Source organism: Octopus bimaculoides, chromosome 1, assembly GCF_046866305.1.
Source record: "Octopus bimaculoides isolate indiv1 chromosome 1, ASM4686630v1, whole genome shotgun sequence".
Classification (NCBI taxonomy): Eukaryota; Metazoa; Mollusca; class Cephalopoda; order Octopoda; family Octopodidae; genus Octopus; species Octopus bimaculoides.
Genome location: NC_142928.1, coordinates 87,084,807 through 87,109,434, shown reverse-complemented (window position 1 = coordinate 87,109,434; position 24,628 = coordinate 87,084,807). Strand labels below are relative to the sequence as shown.

General features: G+C 36.8%; 1 protein-coding gene across 2 annotated transcripts in view; it reads right to left on the bottom strand.

Annotated features, from left to right (window-relative positions):
- Positions 1 to 24,628, bottom strand: part of LOC106878258 (nucleolar MIF4G domain-containing protein 1) — a 48,963-nt gene that overhangs the window by 7,823 nt on the left and 16,512 nt on the right. For both annotated transcript variants that reach the window (XM_014927434.3, XM_052968014.2), the window contains exons 8-10: positions 18,151 to 18,244; positions 9,915 to 10,148; positions 6,781 to 6,900 (exon numbers count right to left, since the gene is read on the bottom strand). In XM_014927434.3, the coding sequence (XP_014782920.2) occupies positions 6,781 to 6,900; positions 9,915 to 10,148; positions 18,151 to 18,244 (448 nt within the window). The remainder of the gene's footprint in view (positions 1 to 6,780; positions 6,901 to 9,914; positions 10,149 to 18,150; positions 18,245 to 24,628) is intronic.

Here is a 24,628-nt window from a genome sequence, read left to right as displayed (position 1 = left end):
AGGCCAGTCAGGCGGTACTGGCAACGGCCACGCTCAAATGGTGTATTTTACATGCCACCTGCACTGGAGCCAGTCCAGCAGCACTGGAAACGATCTCGCTTGAATAATACACGATTTTTCCAAAGGCATTAATAGCCTTAAATGAAGCAAAATGATTTCAATTTGGAAGTGAATTGCATTGTGGTCTCAGCTGAGAACTTAACATCAATCTTACCACAAAAGTATGTAAATATTGAAACTATAGTTTGTGCATAAAAAAAAAACTATGTTCTACAGTAAAAAATTCATCATTATCATGACTATTATCTTCATCATATAGCATTTACTTTTCCATGCTGGTATGGGTTGAATGAAATTTGTTGAGGCAGATTTTCTAGTCAGCTACCCTTCCTGTCACCAAACATTACTTTTTCAAGCAAGGTATTATTTTCCCATAGCTAGACATGTTTTTCACAGAAGACTAGAAAAGAACAACCTAGCTTATGATGCTCATTTACAACCATCATGTCATGTCTAAACAGGAGTACACACACACACGAACACACATACAAATGCTTCTTTCAGTTTCCATCAACCACATATACTCACAAGGCTTTTGTTGGTCCCAAACTATAGCAGAAGACACTTGCCCAAAGTACTATGCAGTGCGATTAAACCTAATTCAACATGATTAGGAAGCAAACTTCATTACCTCACTGCTATGCCGGTCCAAAATTTAACCAAATATGTTTGAAACTTGAGTCAAGAGAGACAAACAAGAGTATGAAGCTTAATTAGTTCTGTAATGACTGTTGTAACCAAATAATGTATGTAATAAAACAAACAGAATAGTGAGGGAGGACCAAAACTAATGAAAAAATTGACATCTAAATTTTTTATACCAGTATGTAGTTGTTTGGCACAAAATAGGTTAAGTGTTAAACAACTGGTTGAAAGTTCAAATTTGTATTGTGTTACTAATAGTACTGGTGCACTACTACGGCAACTGCAAATGCACTTGACCTTAAACAGCCAATGCACCTGTTGAATAAAAATATGATTCACTACTACAAAGTGAAAATATGCTATATACTCAGGGCTAAGCCCTTTCAAAAGCAAAAGAAAAGTCTTGAAAAGTAGAATAAGCTTTTATATATAGAGGGGGAGAGGGAGAGGCATGTTAGTAAATAAAAAATGGGAAATAATATGATAGTTAAAGTTTTATTAGCAGGTTAAACCTCATAACTAGTTAAGCAGCTATGAGGTCAAGCAGAGACTTATTTACATCAGATTGAAGCCAACCTCAAAAATCACTAAAACATTATTGCGTAGCTTTAAGTGTACAATAAAAACATTGTATGTATGTATGTACGTATGTATGTATGTATGTATGTATGTATGTATGTATGTATGTATGTATGTATGTATGTATGTATGTATGTATGGAAAGCGGATGTTAAACGATGATGATGATGATATATATATATATATATATATATATATATATATCATCATCATCATCGTTTAACATCCGCTTTCCATGCTGGCATGGGTTGGACGATTTGACTGAGGACTGGTGAAACCAGATGGCTACACATATATATATATATATATATATATATATATATGCTAAGAAAGCAATGAGCACAAGAACAAAACATGAAAGGGACAAGTTTTAACAATGTATTTGTCTAATGCTTATGTAGCTATATATATGTGGTCTGATCAATAAGTATCCAGACTGTTGCCATAGTAACAAAGCTAAAGCAAGCAGAGTGAAGCTGCCTGGCACAGATTGACCTTGAACTCTGCTGTACATGTGCACTAAGTTTTAATGTTCTAGATAACTTCTGCTGTTTACAGCAGTGCTTAGAAGGAATGTGTATAACGTGTGATTGTCGCATTCAACATGAATTTGCACCAAATTTTGCCCAAAATTTGTCGATACCTGCTTAGAGGCCTATGCAAAGTTGCAGAAGTGTATGAGCTGAAAAAAAGTCGATAGTGACGAACATTCTGGGAGACCTTCAACCAACAGAACTGAGAAAAACATCGCAGATGTGCATGCAGCTGTGAGGGGAAATCGTTGAATCACCACCCATGAGTTATCAGAGGATGTGCAAATTAGTTACAGTTCAGTTCAGTCCATTATCACTGAAGGTTTGGCTATGAGACTTGTGTCCGCCAAGTTTGTGTCAAAACTGCTTTCAGTTGACAATTCAACTGCCCATTCAGCGCAGCTTGTGCAGCAGTTTTTGGCTCGGCACAGCATTCCCCAGGTCCAACAGCTACCGTATTTTCCAGATCTTGTCCTTCTGACTTTTTCCTCTTTCCAAAAATCAAACCCCGCTTGAAAGGGAGAGTTCAGGATATCAAGGAAATCAAAGTGAATGCGATGAGGCAGCTGCTGATTTTCCCAGAAAACAAGTTCCTGGAATGCTTCCATCAATGGAAACAACACCGGATTAAGTGTGTGGCTTCTGAAGTGGACTACTTTGAAGGAGATTAAATGCCAAATTGGTACGTGTTGTAGTTTTGTTATTATAGCACCAGTCCAGATACTTATTGATTATATCTCGTATCTGTATACCTACACACACACACACACACACACACACACAAACTCTGCCAAATCAGATTGGAGCCTGGTGTAGCCACCTGGTTCACCAGTCCTCAGTCAAATCATCCAGCCCATGCTAGCATGGAAAGCAGACGTTAAACGACGATGATGAGGATGATATATATATGTCATAAAAATAGACAAATGGATTATCTGGTTTCATTATGAATCTTTATTGTAGTTTCAGTATGAGTCTTTATTGTGACATAAACATGGTACAGTCAGGTATGCAGTATGCACAATATCCATACGATTATGTCATATGTTACCTAAGTCTCAACTCGTCAGGTTTATCAAATAAACAACTGAGCAATAACATGTTTAAGTAACAGAACATCATCATCACCATTGTTTAATATCTGTCTGGCACGGGTATCAAGTGAAATTTGTAATCAGAACTACTAAGATTTAAGAAATGTAAAATGGATATGACTACAATCTCTCAATCATAAAGTTGTCAATTAAAAAACAGTTACAAGCAATTCTATTCTAAAGATGTCAATAAATTTAGTAATTTCATTCACAAAGACTGCTAATGGCAAAACAAGCTTCTATATTGGTAGATAGCAGGTGCCAAACCATTTACTGTATTATATTGTTTTATTGTTTATTACATTGAGTGACATGGTTAATAAATTCCTGTATTACTTATTCATTTACGTAATTCACCTTGAATAAAGTGCTTCAATTAATTATTGCAGAACTAATAGAATATTGACTTCAAATTTTTACACAAGGCCAGCAATTTCAGGGAGGGGGTAAGTCAACTGCATTGACCCCGGTACTCAACTGGTACTTATTTTATCAATCCCAAAAGGATGAAAGGCAAAGTCAACCTTGGCGCAATTTGAACTCAGAACCTGAAGACAGACGAAATGCCTCTAGATTTATATGAAATGTCAGTCACTACTTTTTTTTGTCATTAGAACTAAGGGTAGGTTTAAATATGATCAGTTATATATATAACAGCATTAAGACGTGCTAGGCCAGTGCTACTCAAAGTGGTGGTCTGTGAGCCATCAGCTGCCAGTACGTGGCGAGTTTCCAGGAAAGAAAGAAACATTATAAAATACTTATGTAATATTGTATTATTTGTTTACAAAATAAATAAAGATAAAAAAAATTGTCAACTTTTATTATATTCATTATATATATTGTTTCCAGTATAAATTAACATTACTAAGAAATATTACTGGTCCCTGGCACATTGGAAAAAAACTGCCGGTACACCACATCTGTTAGTTTGAGAAGCACTGTGCTAGGCTACCTAAATATAATCCATGAATCTTATCAATAGTAATTAAGGTCTATATCATAGGATTATAGACACATATCTAGCACTTGAGGAAAACTATATAGAATCAGTTTAAAGTATAAAAAAGTTCAATGGATAGAATGTGGACATTTGATCCTTAATTTATCTGATCTATTAATTATTTGGCCTGTACATTTTAAAATTTCTAGCAATTCCAAACAGCAGCGATTGCAACTACATCTATCACTGACATAAGACGAAAATCAATGTTTTTGTCCAACCCCAAACCTTCATGGAGAGTGATGTTGTTTTTGCATTATCTCTCCTTTGAAATGTATGAAGTTGATGAAATATTTTCGATTTAAAAACAGAAGAAACAGAACCTACACAAGTGAAAGTATGTAGATTAGTTTTAACATTACATTTATATACAATGTCAAGCATTTATTTCCAAGTGGACATTCGAATTTCTTCTTACAATTACACAATCTAGTTAACATCAGGAAGGGAATATTACAGGTTACATAACTGTACACAGCCATAACCAGTAGAATTGTTACATGCATTATCCACTCCATCAACACTTACATTATCATAACTTGTGCTGGAGATATAAACATCACTTAGTCCCCCAAGTGTTCCAAAGTGATTCTATTTGTTATCATAATTTGCTATTTCAACAATTGTAGCTATTGCCATGACTATCATTACAACTATTCTCATATATTGTTGTTGTTATTATATGAATTGGTGTGTTTACATCAACTGATATTGGTGTGTTTATGTCCCTGTAACTTAGCGGTTCGGCAACAGAGTCTGATAGAATAAGTACTAGGCTTACAAAGAATAAGTCCTGAGGTCAATTTGTTCAACTAAAGGAGGTGCTCCAGCATGGCTGCAGTCTAATGACAAACAAGTAAAAGAATATCTATGATAGTTATTACTTATACTATTATTACAGTTAATATCAGCATTATCTGCATTATTATTGTAATTATTGTCATTATTATTGGTTTCAAATTTTGATACAAGGCCAACAATTTTGGAGGAGGGGGTTAAGTCAATTACATCAACCCCAATTCTCAACTGGTTCTTATTTTATCAACTCCAAAAGGATGAAAAGTTAAGTCAACCATGGCAGAATTTGAACTCAGAACATAAAGACGGACGAAATGCTGCTAAGCATTTTTCCCAGCATGCAAATGATTCAGCCAATACTATTGTCATTAGTATTACCATTATTAATGCAACAAGCTACCAGAATCATTAGCACACTAGATGGAATACTTAACAGCATTTTGTCCAGCTTTACATTCTGAGTTCATATTCTTTACGGGGTTGACAATATAAGTACCAGTCAAGTATTCGGGTCAGTGTTATTATCATTATTATTACTATTATCATAATAATTAATTACTATCATTACAATTGGTATTATCCTTATGATGATAGTGGTGGAATTAACTGTATGATGATGATGATGATGTGTGTGTGATGTGTGAAATATATTGAGAAAAAACTGAAAATGTACTGAACTTTTTATATATATACCTATACATTTTTTAGTGTAATTAAAACAAGTTTAACTTTTCAGAGAAAACAGAAGTAGATTTATTCTATGTATTTATATGCACAAAAATAAAAGCATGAAGATTTGTTTTTTCAGAATAAATGCTTTCGTATTATAGTTTAACTGAAAATATATTGGTATACATATTCATAAGATAAATTTGACATATATCTAACACAATTGAAAAGGAGACTGCAAGAAAAAAAAAAGGGATCACATGTTACTTTGAGTCTTTTATACAGAAAAAGATTTTAGTGTATATATTTTTGTGTGTTGTGGCTAAAAGAAGAAAAGTCATATTTAACTGACCAGGACTACATTATGCTGATCTTCAGCTTTCAAAATTTTGGTTAATTTTTCCATATTTAAAACCATGTGAGGATTAATGAATAAATAGGCAATTAAGCATTGATAAGAGAAAAGAGGAGATAGGGACTTATAGTGTATAGACTTATAGGGTAAATTTCTATGGGACAATCTGTTGAAGATCACAAACCAGATACGTGAAGCAAGACTTGGGGAGACTGAAAAAAGTGGGAAGCAAGGGAAGATATCAAATAACAAGTAGGGTAGCTACATAGTAATTATACATTGCAAGGGCAGAGATGAAAAGAAAAAAATTTGTATATGCTCTCTGGCTTGAGGCTGAGAAACAGAAGTTTCCAAAATTGCAAGAAAGTGTAGCAGCATTATTGTAAGCTATTAAAAAGGCAAAGGAAATGTTCTAGAGAAGGAAAATTACTGAGGAATAAACTGTTGGACCAAGTCATCCAAGTTACAAAGAGTCATAGCAAAAAGTAATTAGGAATAAAATTAGACTAGATAAGATGAAGTTTAGTTTTGTACTATGAAGAGATATCACTGATGCCAGCTTCACAATGAGAAAACTGCAGGAGTAAGCCTCTATACAGCGTCTTTAACAGTGTCCTTTGCTCTGCCATCTTGTGGATACTAAGGAAGCTAGGAGTAGATGAATAGTTGATTTTGGTTGTACAAGCTAGTTACAAAGATGCAGTCAGCAGGTGAAAGCAAACAAGGAGTACAGTAATAAATTTAGTATGCAGTTAGGGGTCTATCAGCACGCAGTCCTCATCCCTCTCCTATTTTATAGTCCTTCAAACTATAACAGAAGAATTGAAGACTGGCTGTCCATGGGAACTCCTATATGCTGATCATTTTATTCTTAAAGCTGAATCTATGAAAGATTTCACAATATGGTACTTCAACCCATCAGATCCTTGTCAAATCATTCAACCTATTCCAGCTTGTAAAGTAAGAGTAAAATGATGGTGATGATGATACAGACACAAACAAACATCTGGTTTACAATAGGACATATGTCAAATATATACTCACTTTTTGAATCTTCTGTTTCTCCAGACCATGCAGATCCAACTATCCACCACCGACCTTTTGTATCTGCATTTTGTAAATCACTCAGAGTCACTCGCAGTTGGTTATCACCAATAGATTTGTCTAATGAAAAACAAACAATATAAATATATATATACAATAAATTTCATAAATTCCAAAAATATGTTGCTTTAATAATTTGATTTTTAACTCTTCCTTAGTAAGAGAAAGTATAATTTATAATCTATCAAACTGAAGATAACTTAAAATTTAGAAGTTTAAGTTGATAAAGCTGATCCAGTTAGTGAGATTGAAAGGATATTTATGTAAGTGGTAGGACTAAGAACATTATAGCTGTGCAATCTTCCCATTATTAACCACTCGGTTATGAAATGTAAACAGCATCTTTTCTTAACTATTCAACCAATTTTACATAGTTATTGCTGTTTTGTTCATTTGTTTCCTTTTTTGTTTGTTGTGGTAAGATGATCTTTCTACATGACCTTTAGATTATTTGTCAAGAGTCTTAATACTCAGGAACTGAAATAATATGTGAAGCAGAAAATTAAAAGTTTAGTTAAGTTTAGATATTGATGGCTACAATAAAGTCAGTTAGAAGCTACCCAAGTATAAATGAAAACTGTAGGACAAAAAAATTCAAGAAAATGTACATTTATATAATCAAAATCAAGGAAGACACAATGGAATACTGTACATCTCCTACATCAGGGATAACACTACTGTTAAACATATAAATGTCCTAGACAACATTTAAGAGAAAGCTATTCAATTGATTTCCAAAGATTCAATGATGAGAACACAACAACCTCTAGCTCACTAATACTCTGCCACCTTCTCAGAACAAACTAGAACTGCATATCCCCCCAGCACATCTATTCTTCCTCTTGTCACCTGTACTCCACCAATTTTGCACTAACCACAATTACCAATTCTTCTACTGCAAAATATCAACCTTCTAAAATTTTCTACAGATGTCGACATTCAGATACTTAAGATAGCTATCTCACCAGTTATGGAGGGCCTGAAAGATCAAAGACACTTCCTTTTGTGCCAGATGAAATCATATAAAACAAGGTAATGGTTCAGTGTTTCTGTGTAAAATCTAGAAGTCACCTGAATTTCTAGCTTAAAATTTATACACTTCACCAACACTTATATTATCAGATTAAATTCCTTTTTACACTTCCTCCACATTTTACCAACACTTCAACTTGATATGGCGAGAGGTTAAATGGGTTAAGGTTTTCAGTCTTCTCCCTTTGTCTTGGAAATAAAATTCTGCCAGTTGGTGTTGATAAAATATGTACTAGTTTAATTCAATCATTTGTTACTCTTCTCCTAAATTGTGTGGGTTTTTTTACTGAAGCTAGAAATCATCATTGAACAAACAATTTCCTTTCAATAATTTGGGTTCAATATAAACTGTTGCCACAATAATATCCTGTAACAATTTATAAACCCTTTAGCATTCAGATTATTTTGTCAAATGTAATGCTTATTTATTCACATTGTTTTGAATTAATCTCACATTATCTTGTAACTTTGAGATATCAATGATGTGGTTATCCATTTTAAAAATGACATTACAAGGTAGGTGTGAGAGGCCAGATCTGGCCAGTTTGAGCATAAAACAAGTAGAATAATTTGGCCAGTTTAAACATTAAAGAGTTAAATATATAGTCTATTCTAACAGCAGTAGAATCATCAGAGATAAATATGATATATTCTATGATAACTAATATCTATTTGTTAATAAATTATTAAAATACTACAGACATCTACTTAGGTTTTATATTTACCATTATGCAATATATATGTTATGTTAGATTTTTACCTTGTTAATTACAAAAGCATAAATAGATGAAGCTTACTTTGGTTCTCATATTTTATCATCCACAACCATCTAAGAATAATGATAATAAATCACACCTTTTAGTATAATGCAGTAACAGGTTGTGGAGGCGCAATGGCCCAGTGGTTAGGGCAGCGGACTCGCGGTCATAGGATCGTGGTTTCGATTCCCAGACCGGGCGTTGTGAGTGTTTATTGAGCGAAAACACCTAAAGCTCTACAAGGCTCCAGCAGGGGATGGTGGCGAATCCTGCTGTACTCTTTCACCACAACTTTCTCTCACTCTTACTTCCTGTTTCTGTTGTGCCTGTAATTGAAAGGGTCAGCTGTGTCACGCTGAATATCCCCGAGAACTACGTTAAGGGTACACGTGTCTGTGGAGTGCTCAGCCACTTGCACGTTAATTTCACAAGCAGGCTGTTCCGTCGATCGGATCAACTGGAACCCTCGACATCGTAAGCAACGGAGTGCCAGCAACAAGTAACAGGTAACTGATTATAACTCAAATAACTGTTTCAAATTTTGGCACATGGCCAACAATTTTAGGTGAAGGGGTATAGTCATTACATTGACCCTAGAACTTGTCAACACCAGTGTTCAACTGGTACTCATTTTATCAACTCCGAAAGGATAAAAAGTTGGTCTCAGCAGGATTTGAGCTCAGCATATAAAGGGTGAGAAGAAGTGTCACCAAGCATTTCATTTGATGCACTAACGGTTCTGCCAGCTCACTGCCATATAATAATTCAAATAATGGTACAGGGCCAGGAATTTTAAAGGGAGGAAGAGGTTAGTTGTACTTAACTAGTACTTAGTTTATAAGTACTTGACAAGTACTTATTTTATAAGTAGTTGACAAGTACTTATTTTATCAGCCCTAAAAGGATGAAAAGTCGACATCAGTGATATTTGAACTCAGAACATAGAGAGTCAGAAGAAATGTGAGCAAGCATTTTGTTCAACACATTAGCGATTATGCCAGCTTGCCACCATTAATAATAATAATCCAAATAATCCTTTCTATTGTAGGCACAAGGCCTAAAATTTTTTGAGGGGTGGGGATTAACCAATTACATTGACCCCAGTATTCAATTGGTACTTGTTTTATTGACTCTGGAAGGACGAAAGGTAAAGTCGACCTCAGCAGTATTTTAACTCAGAATATAAATAGTTAGAAGAAATGCTACAAAGTATTTTGTCTAATACACTAATGATTATGCTACAATTAATTATAATTAATTCAAATAATAAAAGTAGTTAATTACTTCGAATTAAATGCTTGGCTAATTTTGTAAAACGCTGTAACAGTTCAAGTCTTTCTTGGTGATCTCCTTTACAAACATTGTTGTTTTTAACAGCCAGAAGAGTATCAAGAATAAACCGCATCCGTCCTGGTTCCTCAAAATGGTCAATATTGACAGTGCTAGATTTCTGCTGAATACATGAAATTACCTCCCTTAGCTGTGTAGGGTCGTCCTTACGCAATCCAAAGCCACAATCTATAAACAGAAGAGAAAATCATAAAATAAACAAAAATATTCAACAAACGAAATCATGATTATTTCTTGGTTTAAGAATAGATACAAACAATAACAATATATATTAACAATAGCTACAGTCATGGCTATGGAGTTAAGAAATTTGCATTGGAATTACATGGTTCCAGGTTTGAGCCCACTGCATGCCACCACCATTGGCAAGAATATTCTGCTGACTAATCTTTTCTGAGCAAAATTTAGCAGATAAAACCTGCATGGAAGCTTATCATCATCATCACTATTTAACATCTATTTTCCATGGTAGCATGGGTTGGGTGACTCAATAGGAGCTGGCAAGCCAACAGACTGTGTCAAGCTCCAATGTCTGCTTTGGCATGGATTCTATAGCTAGATGCCCTTCCTTCACAAACATTTTACAGAGGGCAATTTTTAAATGCCACCAGCACCATCACATATATAGATATATACCGTAAATCCTCGAGTATAATCCGCACATTTTTCCCAAAATTTAAAGGTCAAAATTTCTAGTGCGTGCTATATAAGAGGTTAAAAATGAAAAATATTTTCTAAGCAAAATTTTCTAAGTGATAAATATGTAAAGGCAATTTACTTAATATTTATTTTTCACTGATGTTATTACTGTTATTTCTTTATTTTCTGCAAAGTGCACAAAAAGCTACATGTTTGCATTGTTATATATACAATAATAATAAAGGACGTTACTGTATATATGTTTACAAACCAAGGATGTTATATAGACCTCCTTGACTCAAGTTAGAGAAGGGGTGCGTATTATACACAAGGTTTAGGTTTTTCAGAGGTACAGCCACCTAAAAATCCCTTGCGTATTATACTCAAGGGCGGACTATACTCGCGGATTTACGGTATATATATATATATATATATATATATATATATATATATATATATATATAGCCTAGTCACCCGTATTACGAACCAGGTGATACACGAAGGAGTCATACCCAATGACTGGTGTAGCAGCATCATAGTCAACTGCTACAAAGGTAAAGGTGACGCTTTAGATACAAATAATTACAGAGGCATCAAGCTGTTAGATCAGGTTATGAAAGTTACAGAGAGGGTCATAGCCCAACTAATTAGGGAGCGAATCAATTTAGATGAGATGCAGTTTGGGTTCGTGCCAGGTAAAAGCACTACTGATGCCTTATTTCTAGTGAGACAGCTGCAGGAGAAATACCTAGCTAAGGATAAACCTGTGTACCTGGCTTTCATTGACATGGAGAAAGCCTTTGACAGGGTCCCCCGATCCCTTATCTGGTGGTCAATGAGGAAACTTAGGATAGAAGAATGGTTAGTGAGAGCTGTACGAGCCATGTACAGAGATGCTGCCAGTAAGGTGAGGGTTGGAAATGAGTACAGCAATGAATTCCGGGTAGAGGTAGGGGTCCACCAAGGTTCAGTCCTCAGCCCCCTCTTATTTATCATAGTCCTCCAGGCAATCACAGAGGAGTTCAAGACAGGTTGCCCCTGGGAGCTCCTCTATGCTGATGACCTTGCCCTAATTGCGAAGTCACTATCAGAACTAGAGGAGAAGTTTCAGGTGTGGAAGCAAGGTCTAGAATTGAAGGGCCTTAGAGTCAACCTAGCTAAAACCAAAATCCTAATAAGTAGGAAGGTAGATAAAACACAAACCCCTTCAGGTAGATGGCCCTGCTCAGTATGTAGAAAAGGAGTAGGTAGTAACTCTATAAGATGTACCCGGTGCAAGCTATGGACACATAAGAGGTGCAGCAACATCAAAGGCAGGTTAACTAGCAAGTTAGTTTTTGTTTGTGGCAGATGTTCAGGTGCAATAAAGACTGTAAACAAACAGGAAACAACAACAATCTCATTCCAGGGTGAAAAACTAGAGGTAGTCGATAGCTTCCGCTATCTGGGCGACCAAGTTAGTAGTGGGGGTGGGTGCACTGAAAGTGTAGCTGCTAGAATAAGAATAGCCTGGGCAAAGTTTAGAGAGCTCAGAGTAAAAGGCAGACTGTATGACGCATGCGTACGAACAGCCATGCTACATGGCAGTGAAACATGGGCTGTAACTGCTGAGGACATACGTAAGCTTGCAAGGAATCAAGCCAGTATGCTCCGTTGGATGTGTAATGTCAATGTGAATACCCGTCAGAGTGTAAGTATCTTGAGAGAAAAGCTGAACATTAGAAGCATCAGTTGTGGTGTGCAAGAGAGACGATTGCGCTGGTATGGACATGTGGTGAGAATGGATGAGGATAGCTGCGTGAAAAAGTGCCACACTCTAACAGTTGAGGGAACCCGTGGAAGAGGTAGGCCCAGGAAGACCTGGGCTGAGGTGGTGAGGCAAGACCTTCGTACATTGGGCCTCACCGAGGCGATGACTACTGACCGAGACCTTTGGAAATGTGCTGTGCGTGAGAAGACCAGGCAAGCCAAGTAAGATCGTTGCCAGTGCCCCTGGACTGGCTCTTGTGCGGGTGGCACATGAGATGCACCATTTTGAGCGTGGCCGTTGCCAGTACCGCCTGACTGGCTCCCGTAGGATTTTCGAGTGAGATCGTTGCCAGTGCCCCTGGACTGGCTTGTGCGGGTGGCACATAAAAGACACCATTTCGAGCGTGGCCGTTTTCGTGCGGGTGACACGTAAAAGCACCCACTACACTCTCTGAGTTGTTGGCGTTAGGAAGGGCATCCAGCTGTAGAAACTCTGCCAAATTAGATTGGAGCCTGGTGTTGCCATCCGGTTTCACCAGTCCTCAGTCAAATCGTCCAACCCATGCTTAGCATGGAAAGCGGACGTTAAACGATGATGATGATGATATATATATATATATATATATATATATATATATATATAGATATATATATATCTTAATATATAAATCTGAAATTGTGTGTTTGTGTGAAGCCTTTTTGAATGTTTATAGAAATCCACATTTTCCACTTTTTCGTAAAAATTTTTACATCAATGGAATTTTCTCGATCTGAACTTTCCAGTGCAGTAATTAGATTTTTTAAATTCCGTTTACTTTGTGTGATTTAAGGGAGATTTGGCTGTTGTTTCTAGCAACTTTTATATTTCATCCCTGCTACCTGGAACGCCATTCTTACACACGCGCTCAACATAAAAATATAGAGAGTAAAAGTAAAAGAGGGAGAGGGAGAGAAAGTGATACATACAACGTCATAGATTAAACTTTCATCTCAGTGTTCTTTACCTATTTTTCATAACATAGATACGTAAAAACACACACAACCACACATACATGACCTGTGACAACATACACATTGCTCTCAATCTCTATTCATTTCTCCCCCTCTTCCTCTCTCGCTCTCTCAAACGTATACATCATCATCATCATCATCGTTTAACGTCCGCTTTCCATGCTAGCATGGGTTGGACGATTTGACTGAGGACTGGTGAAACCGGATGGCAACACCAGGCTCCAATCTAATTTGGCAGAGTTTCTACAGCTGGATGCCCTTCCTAACGCCAACCACTCAGAGAGTGTAGTGGGTGCTTTTACGTGTCACCCGCACGAAAACGGCCACGCTCAGTAAACACAATCATTCACATCGTGGTATATTTACAAAACATTGATGGCATAACTACAGAGTTGTATCCCCCAACTTTGGAAGGTCATAACTTTCATAAAAATGAATATTTATTTATGAAATTTTCTATGCATATATTATTTATTATGTAGATTCCAAATATACAAAAAATTTCGGTGAAAGTGTTTTGGAAGGGGGTGGGGTACAATATTCGGAAATTCCACTTAAATTCCTCTTAACTTCCAGGAAAATGAATATTTTTTCATGAAATTTTGTACAAATGTATCTTGATGTATGTACATTTCAAGCATGTAGGAAGTTTGAAGGAAACAACTGCAGGTTATTTTTGAGAAGTGTTCCCCACTCGGTGGTGTTTCGGAGCAAGTCGTCCATATTTGTTTCATTTTTCTCTATTATGTGCTTATGTGCATCCTTAGATTTCTAATGAAGTAATAGGCAGTGAAGAGAAGCAGTCATAAGAAAACTTTTAACTACTCCTATTCCTTTCTCTCCCCCTCTCTACCTCTTCCTCTCTCGCTCTCTCAAAAGCATACACGTGCAAGTACACAATCATTCAGTAAAATATAACTCATGTTCGTCAATGTTTTGTAAATTTACCAAGATTTTCACTAGGGTGTTAGGGTTAGGATTTTAGGGTCAGGGTCAGGGTTAAGGTTTAGGATTAATGTTACGGTTACGGTTTTTAGGGTTAGGGTTAGGGTTTAGGGTTAGTGTTAGGATTAGGGTTGGGTAATCGTGCGGGTGTTAATCTGAAAAATTACAGATATGCGAAAAGTACCGACACTGCCATCTATTATAACTTTTGTTGTTCTGTTTAATATATACATAGATTATGCCTCCAAAGAAGAGTTTGCTGGGGAAAGACAGCAACCGGTTTAAAATGACAGCAACAGACTGCAGTAATGCACCACATTCCAGAAGCTATTTTGAACATAATGCAAAATGGTGCATCAACATCTTCTGCCCAATCTGATAGAATTCTGGCAAAACTGTGTAGCAACAGATCGCCAGCAATTGCTTCATCAGAAATTGCCGTCCTAGCTCCTGCTAAAAGGGATTACCCTGCTATGTATAATCAGGGCAGCGCAAAAAGTTGTTTTGCACAAGCATTTCTATAGCCAATTACACGGATGAAATTTACATATGCTTAATAATTTTACACAAAACAGCCTTCAGACTTTCCCTATTAATTTCATTGTCTTTTGAATTATGAACATATTTACATCATAAGGGTTTTTTCGTTGTAAGGCTTTCTTTTTTAGTTGATTTTCAGCTAGCAAGACTTATCGTAGATGGCATAATAAGTCACACCCGGACAAGGTCGGGTTATACTGCTAGTATATATATATAGTACATTTGATACTTTGTTCGTTTTTATGTAAATTTTTTGATACTAGCATGAGTTAGACGAATTTTAAAAGCTCTTCGTGTTACTAACCCTCAACTGTTTTCCAATTAAGGGACCTTTTATCCCATATCTTTGAAACTGCAGACGATTTCTTCACAGAAAATGACAACACACTTTATTGCTTATAGTTCAGTACAATTTTCATACAAAGTGTGCAGGATATAGATATTCACACACACACACACTGAGTGTGCATGTATGTGTGTCTGTTTCTGGGTGCAGTCATACTGATACTGCTTCACCAACTGTGGGGTTTTAAGTCATTTAACGCAGAAGTTCAACATACAAAGACCATGGAAACAAAGTATCTTCCTTGAAAAACAACTAAGGGTTGCTACCAGGAAGAGAGTATCTGGCCACCGAACACTGATTCATGAAGTCTCGTCCAAATCAGAGTGGTAAAAGCAGATGCGAAAACAATGATGAACAATAGTAAATATTTTAACATTTTCCCTGCTAATACAAGCTGCAAGACCTAGTGGTTAGAATGCTGTACTTATGATCACAAGATTATGGTTTTGATTGCCATACTAGGTAGTGCGTTATGTTTTTGTGCAAAACACTTCATTTCATGTTGTTATAGGATCATGTTGGCATCTGACTTGTAACACATTGTACAACTGTTCAGGCAACATCAATTTGATGGAGAAAGTGAGCTAATGTACAGCATAAACATTTAATCACTATAAACAAATCGACTGCACAGGTTATTCAGCAAGAAATCACAGAACCGTCTTTCTTGGACTATGAGAGACTACTATTAACAAGGGTTAACCTTGCAAGCCTCACACCAGTTTTAATTGTATTCATTATGGATCCCTATTTTTTAACCCTTTAGCATTTAAACCAGCCATATCAGGTCCAAATATTCTATGTTTCATGTTCAAACCAGCCAGATCTGGCCTCTTGTACCTACCATAAAAAGTAAACAGTTACCTCATCAAAATCTTAAAGCAACAAGATAATGCCTGATTAATTTAAAACAATATGAATAAATAAGTATTACATGACAATAAATCTGAATGCTAAAGGGTTAAAACTGTTTTACAGTCAGGTGTTTTTCTTGATGCCAACTGTTTTAGTTATCTTTTATGACATACAAGAACACATCATACCTATTCTAAAATCACAATACACATAATTATAAAAATAAATCCTTATTATGTTCTTACCATTCTGAAGAACATTAACAATCAAAAGTATGTTCAATAGGATTGCAAACCTGGTTCACTGAGAATGTGCTAGCATTATGACAATGACTAGGCATAATGGGTAGGCCTAAATTATTTTGAGTGAATTTGGTAAATAGAAATTGAAAGAAGCTCATCATATATATGAAGCTATTTACACTTGCTCTAAGAAAATAGCAATGTGTAGTGTTGTTGTTAGTTCTCTTGCAACCAATCATCCACTTGCTTCACATCTTTGAAGCCACTTGACATCTTTGAAGCCACATGGAATACGAGAGCCTTTATTTGAAAAAAGGTTAAGGGTTAGTGATAAGAAGGGCATCAGGCTGTAAAACAATAGGTCAATAACATATTCATCTAACCCACGCAAACAAGAGAAAACAGACCTAAAATGAATGAGGGGTATATTTTAAAACCAATGTGACAGTATTTATGTAAATGCTCAACCAGCTCAATGAAAGAAACCAAGTTTCTTTCAACAAACTTTGCATAGTCTATATAACCACAATTTTTTTTTCTTTTTTGCAATTATTAAACAAATGGGACAGCAGCAGCTTGTTTACAAGCAAAACTCAAAAGAATATGTGCAAGGTGCTGAGTCAGTGTAGACTTAAAATAAAGCTGACTCATGTTATTCAACAATATAAAATACAATAATAATAATGCAATAATATTGATTTCTTTAACTAGATACAAGGCTAAATTTTTCAAAGAGATGAATGAATCAATCTTTGTACTTAACTCCTTATTTTATCAAGTGTGAGGGGGTGAAGGATAAAGTTGGCCCGAAACTGAGGATTTTAAATGAAGGAAGTAAATATGAAGTTTCACGAATTATTATTTTTGTCAACTCACCACCTTACAATACACTAACAATCCTTTCTACTATAGGCACAAGACCTGAAATTTGTTGGGAGGGACCTACTCGATTTCATTGACCCCTGTATTTGACTGGTACTTATTCTACCAACCCCAAAAGGATGAAAAGCAAAGTCAGCCTCGGTGGAATTTGAACAAAGCTAATATGATAGGGGAATGGAGTAATGTAATGAATCAGCAGACTTCATCCAGGTTTCTTGTAGTTAATATAAGTCACAGTTCCTGTAGCTTAAATAAACTATCATCATCATCATTGATTTAATGCTCACTTTTCCATGCTTGTAGACAGAGTTTACTGAGGCAGATTTTTCTATAGCCAGATGTGTTCTATTGCCAATCCTTATTTGTGTCAAGAGAAAGGTAATATTTCCCTATGGTCAAACACATTTTCACAGAAGATTGGAAATGGATAACATTCACTTACATTATGAAATGTCAGGTCAAGGAGATACAAGCATACACACCCTCATACACATGCATACACACACATGTATATCATTATCATCATCATCATTTAATGTCCGTTTTCCATTCTGGCATGGGTTGGACGATTTGACAGGAACTGGCCAGCTGAAGAGCTGCCTGGGCTCCATGTCTGTTTTGGCATGGTTTCTATGGCTGGATGCCCTTCCTAACACACATACATTCATACGTTTGTATGATGGGCTTCTTTCAGTTTCCACTTTACCAACTCCACTACCAAGATTTTAGCTGACCCAGGGTCCAAGATGCCATACAGTGGGACTGAACCTGGAAACATGTGGTTTGGAAGCAAACTTCTTAATCACACACTTGTGCCAGCACCTATGACACATCTGCACCTACAATTAATTGATTTAATTTCAAAATGTTATTGTTAATTTACATGCCATGCAAACATTAATCAAGAATGATAAACATAGTGTTCATGTACAATATGACAGTATTGAAAATAGATTTTTACTTTTGAATATTATTGAAAGAATTTCCACATCTTTTTCTTGAAAAGAATCCATAAATAATCTGATCAGGTCAAACAACAGAGTGGAATGGAATATCTGGAAAAAATATATACACAATATAAAATATACATAAAAAAGAGAAAAAAAATAAGAAAAAATATACATAATATAAAATAATAAAACCTGTGCCCAGCGTCGCCTTTCTGGCACTTGTGCCTGTGGCATGTGTAAGGACTTTCAAGCGAGATCGTTGCCAGTGCCCCTGGACTGGCTCTTGTGCGGGTAGCACATAAAATACACCATTTGAGCGTGGTCGTTGCCAGTACCGCCTGACTGGCCTTCGTGCCGGTGGCACATAAAAGCACCCACTACACTCTCAGAGTGGTTGGCGTTAGGAAGGGCATCCAGTTGTAGAAGCTCTGCCAAATCAGATTGGAGCCTGGTGTAGCCATCTGGTTTCACCAGTCCTCGGTCAAATCATCCAACCCATGCTAGCATGGAAAGCGGACGTTAAACGATGATGATGATGATGATGATGATGATGAATAATTGTTTCTAATTTAAGTACAAGACGTGCAATTTTGAGGGAAGGGGGCAAGTCAACCACATTGACCCTAGTTCTTGATTGCTATTTAATTTTATTGATCTTGAAAGGGTGAAAAACGAAGATGATTTTAGCGGTATTTGAAAGCAAACTGTAAACTGCTAGAACAAATACCAGCAGCAGCAGCAGGAAGATAAAGAGGGAGGGAGGGGGAGGTGGTAGTGGAAGCAGCATCAACAACAGTAATCACTATCATCACCATTATTGTCATCTACTTTCAGCATGGGTCAACCATGTTGTCACAGTGTAGGTCAGTTCTTACTGTTGGGAGTCACTGACCTCATAAGCAGATGGGAAGATGGTCGTGCTCATCCATTTAATTTTTGGTTTGGTTTCTATGGTCTGCATGCATTTTATCATGGCACCAACATAAAAGGGGTTGTCATGTCCTTGGCAAGATAACCTCACTAGAGCTGGTGTGCAATGGCAAAGCATTCCTCATGACCCTATGCTTTTTTCCACTCATTCAATTACTTTACAGAATGTACTGGGTGCATTTCATTGAGGTACCAGCACTAATGGAGTCTGTCATGTCCTTAATGGGTCAGGACTAAAGGGGCCTCTTTCCCTGTTCCTTTACCAAGCATTTTGCATTGTGTATGAATGCATTTTTATCATGATACCAGTATGAGAAGTTATCTTGTATGCCATAAGAATAAAAAGTACTCACTTCTCTAAAGCTTGTACATTTGCTTAAGATAATGTGTGAGAGAGAGCAATGGCAAGAATATATTTAAAAGAACTAATGTTACTACACAAAAATGCCATGACAGTTGCTTCTGATAGGACCCTATGAAGGAGATACCATGACTCTCTCAGAAATAGTAGGTGTAAAAGATTGGTGGATAGATAACTGGATGTTACTATTTAAATAATAGCACTGCATTTAACGTAGAAAGACAATATATTCAACATTACAGGATAATAAAAAAAGTTGTAAGTGAAAAATCATCATCAAAATCATTTAGCATCCGTTGTCCATGCTGGCATGGGTTGGATGGTTTGACCAGGGCTGGCAAACTGGAAGGCTGCACCAGATTCCAGGCTGATTTGGCATGGTTTCTATGGCTAGATGCCCATCCTAATGCCAACCATTCTGAGAGCATAATGGGCGCTTTTATGTGCCACCGGTACAAGTGCCATCAGTATCTGCCACAACTGCGATTTTACTTGGCTTGCTGGGTCTTCTGAAGCACGACATAATGCCAAAGGTCTCAATCATTGCCTCTGTGAGGCCCAACACTCAAAAGGTGCTTTTTATGTGCCACCAGCATAAGTGCCAACTACATGACACCAGCATCAACCATGACTACGATTTCACTTGACAGGTTTTCTCAAGTACAGCATATCTCCAAAGGTCTTTGTCATCAGTCATTGCCTTTGTGAGGCCCAAAGTTCAAAGATCATGCTTCACCACCTCACCCCATATCTTCCTGGGTCTATCTCTACCACAAGTTTCCTCCACAATTAGAGATCGGCACTTCTTCCCATAGCTGTCCTCATCTATCCACATCACATCTGATGCCTCTTATGCCCAACTTTTCTCTCAACATGCTTACATTCTGTTGAACATGCACACTGACACTGCACATCCAGTGAAGCATACTGGCTTCATTTCTTCCAAGCCAGCACATGCCCTCGGCTATCACAGCCCATGTTTCACTGCTGTGTAGCACAGCTGTTCACATACAGGCATCATACAATCTGCTTTTCACTCTGAGAGAGAATCCTTTTATCGCCAGCAGAGGTAGGAACTCTCTGCACTTTGCCTAGCCTAAACTTATTCTCACAGCCACGCTCTCAGAGCATCCACCTCTGCTACTCACTTGGTCACATAGATACCTCTAGCTTACCCATCTGGCAGTTGATGGAGTCTATTTTCTGTACATTTTCAGTGTTTATTGAACTTGTGCATCTTCCACACACACAAAAGCTATTTTCCCTGTTAACCTTCCTCTGATATTACTGCATCTTTTATGTGTCCAAAGCTTACACTAGGGGCATCTTATGGAGTTTCTACCTACACTTTTTCTACAGATTAAGTGGAGCCAACTACCTGAAGGGATTTGTCATTTGTCTGTCTTCCTACTTTCTAAGACTTTGTTTTTTGTTAGGTTAACTCTAAGGCCCCTTGATTCTAGACCTTGCTTCCATACCAAGAACTTCTTCTCTAGTTCTGGTAGTGATTTAGCTATAAGAACAAGGACATGTTCTCACAGATGACTGTAAACGAGGGGCAACACTTGTATAATGGTGATGAGCATTTATAAGTAGACAAAGAGACACAAACACTTACATACACATATACCAACATACATACACACACATGATGGACTTATTTCAAATTCTGTCTACCAAATCCACCCACAAACTTTGGTTGACCTGTGATGATAGTGGAAGACACAAATAGCTAATATACTGAATCTTTAACAAAATTTTTTTTAAAAACCACTAAGATACTCTAACATTAAAATGTGAGTTCATAAAAAGAAAGCATTCTTCTAATTATTATTAATACATAATACTACTGAATTAAACAGATCATAAATAAAAACATCATATGATAATTTTGAATCCTACTGCCTTCATATCATCTTTCAAACTATTATAACTATGTCTGGGTGATTTGCTAATTAGAAAGCAAATGATGTGAATTAGTCACAAAGTTTCCATTTTCTTAAAATTTTTTATCCCTTCTTATTTCTTCTTCTTCTACCATCATCACCACTTAAATCTATTTTGGATTTCTATCTGTTCACTTTTGGGGAATTAATGATCAGTCATGCTATGTTGATGTATCAAAAATAACTACCCACTAACTAAAAAACCTGGTGATAGGCCACTTACTGGCCCCCACCCTCATCAATTACCTATTAGTTTGATGTAATTCTGGCCTGCTTCCAATCCTGTTGACCTGTTCTACACTTTCTCTTATCTCTATATCTCACCTATTTTTACTAAGAGAATTACTGCTCATCACAAAGTACATCGCTTCAAATTCTCTTTCTAGCTTGTTTTTATTTTATTGCTTTCTTCACTTCTCTTCTACCCTCTCTCTCTCTCTCTGTAAACGCCAAGTCTTCTGGTAATCTCTCAAACATTTAATCATCCATCAAAAAACTATTTTAAGAGACTTGGCCTCTACAGCTCAAGGGAAGGAATTGCAAATGATCGACACAGAGCAGAAAGATCTCTGAGAGCTGCAAAATAACTTTCCTAGTGCTAGTACCACTGTAATGCACCAAAGCTCTTTTAAAAAATGTTTGGAAGTGATTGAGTTAACACACCACTATATAATTATTGGGGCCTTTAGGGGAAGTTATTCTGTTACAAACATTAAGAATATACTTTCATGCTGTATCTTCCTGTGTATCACTACATATAGATGACTAAGTCATGTCACAGCAAGCTTTGCAGGTGTATAAACTTTCCTTCTAGTTTGTCACTGGGGCCCCAAACAAGTATAAAATTCTGAGAGATCCACTAACTTCCTCTAGGAAAATTCTCCCTCTTAGGAATTTTACTGTAGGCTTCAATCTCATCCACTTCCTCCTCCTAATATATAAAACACATTTTATTCTTCTCATCCTCTATATATCACAGTCAACATCCTCATCATTTTATGTCTTCTTTCTATAATAGCATGTGTTGGATGGTTAGACAGGATCAAGATTGAAGGATCACAACTTGTTCCAGAATATCAGTTTTAGCATGGTTCTTATGGTTGAATATCCTCTCTAATGGCTACCACCAGTTTACAGAATGTACTGGGTGCATTATCACAGCACTAGTAATGTCAATTTGTAACTTGTATGATTGAATAGTTTCCTTGCCTGAGAGGTAGATCGTTTTATGTAAGATGTTGAGCAGTTAAAATGTGATAGGAGGAACAGGAACATGTTTTTGGCATGAAAGAGCTTCATGGAAACTCTGCATCATATATGAATGGAGTGGTGTGGCTACAATGCTGCCCAAGAGAGAGGTAGATATGGTGATGATGAAAGATGTGTGTGTGGAAGAGGTAGATCCAGGAAGACATGGGACAAGGTGGTGAAGCATGATCTTAGAATGTTGGGCTTTACGGAAATGATGACAAGTGACCAAGACCTTTGGCAACAAGTTATGCTTGAGAAGACTCATCAAACCAAGTGAAATCGTACTTGTGGCCAATGCCAGCGTCACATAACTGGCACCCATGCCAGTGGCATGTAAAAAGCACCTATTACACTCTTGGAGTGGTTGGCATTTGGAAGGGCATCCAGCCATAGAAACCATGCCAAATCAGACTGGAACCTAGTGCAGCTCTCCAGCTTACCAGTTCCAGTCAAACCGTCCAACCCATGCCAGCATGGAAAGTGGATGTTAAATGATGATGATGATGATGACCCATGCCAGCATGAAAAGCGGATGTTAAACAATGATCATGATATATATACATATATATATATAAGAAATTGGGATAGCATAGGAATAAACAATTATGTTATGAACTTCATTAGCTTACAGCTGTTTCTGCTATAAGATGCAAACACAATTATTTATTCCTTTGTCAACCCAAGTTCTTATTAGTGCTCTGTACTTGACTGATGCTTCATTCTGAAGCGTATGTATATTGAGTTCTAACACCAGGTTATTAGTATCACATTGCCTGAACAAAATATTGAAGGAAGTGAGTGAGTAAGTATGTGAGAGTGTGTGTGTGTGTATGCATGCCTGCCTGCCTACCTACCTCTCTCTCTCTTTCAATCTGCATTGCAGACATCTATCTCAGTTCACTTTCTCTTGACCTCTCTGATACTTCAAGTCATCTAACTGGTTATATGCTTCACCAAATTTATGCTAACTACCCCTGGCAGTAAATGCATTTAATCTTTTCACCATCTAAGACATGTCCATTCAAACACTTCACTCGACCAAAAGTCATATTCTCATAAAACTCCAACTGATTGATGTTATATAGTTAAAGAATACTTCCCAAAACACTCAATGAAAATCACATCTCACTAACAGGAAGTCAAATAATCCATCACTGAAATACTGACAGAAATTTCTTAGTCTCTTGCAAAGTTAAGTCTCTATTAGCAATATGGTATACTCCAATTCACTGTATTTTCTGCTCTTATTTCTAATACAAGAAAACACCTAAACTCTACTTTGGTGATCACTTAAACCCAACCATTAACCTGCTTTGACTGTTTGCTTTCCATTCACTGCAATCAATGTGTTCCAGAGCTAATTCTTATCCTTGCAGAACCCTTTAATCTTTCGCTCTCTCTTTTGCTCTTTCAGAATCCATTCTAATCTACAGAAACACATTAAAGTGTGTGTGATTATCATCAAGGACATTCTGACTCTGTCAACTCTTCCCATTCCCAGTAATTTAAAGGCAGTGAAAACAGTTGTAAACAACTTCATTACTTCAAGTCTTTCTCTTTCCCTTCTTTATTGACCACAAATGTAGATTCTATAGAGCCAAACTTGCCCTCCTATTTCATACACCAGCTGTTGCACCTAACATCAGCAAAGCCTTGAACTGTGTCTGACAGAAGAACCTCCAGAGCAGTATACACTGATGAAGCTCTCTCTCTGATCCACATTCAATCAACTCAGGAAAACTTTAAGGTTTGGTTATGTCTCTACCATTTCTTTCTATGTATTTATGACCTACTTGCTGCCACTTCTAAAAGCACATATTCTTCATGTAGATGATACCATCTTTCACTTCTCCTTTAATTATGCACAAGTAACCTAGACACCTCATGTCACTTGCACATGCCAATTTGAAAATATCCTTCAATAATGATATAATACCTAGGCACAAAGACGTAACCATTACTCATCAATGAAACAAGACTTGTACTATACTCATCTCCTCT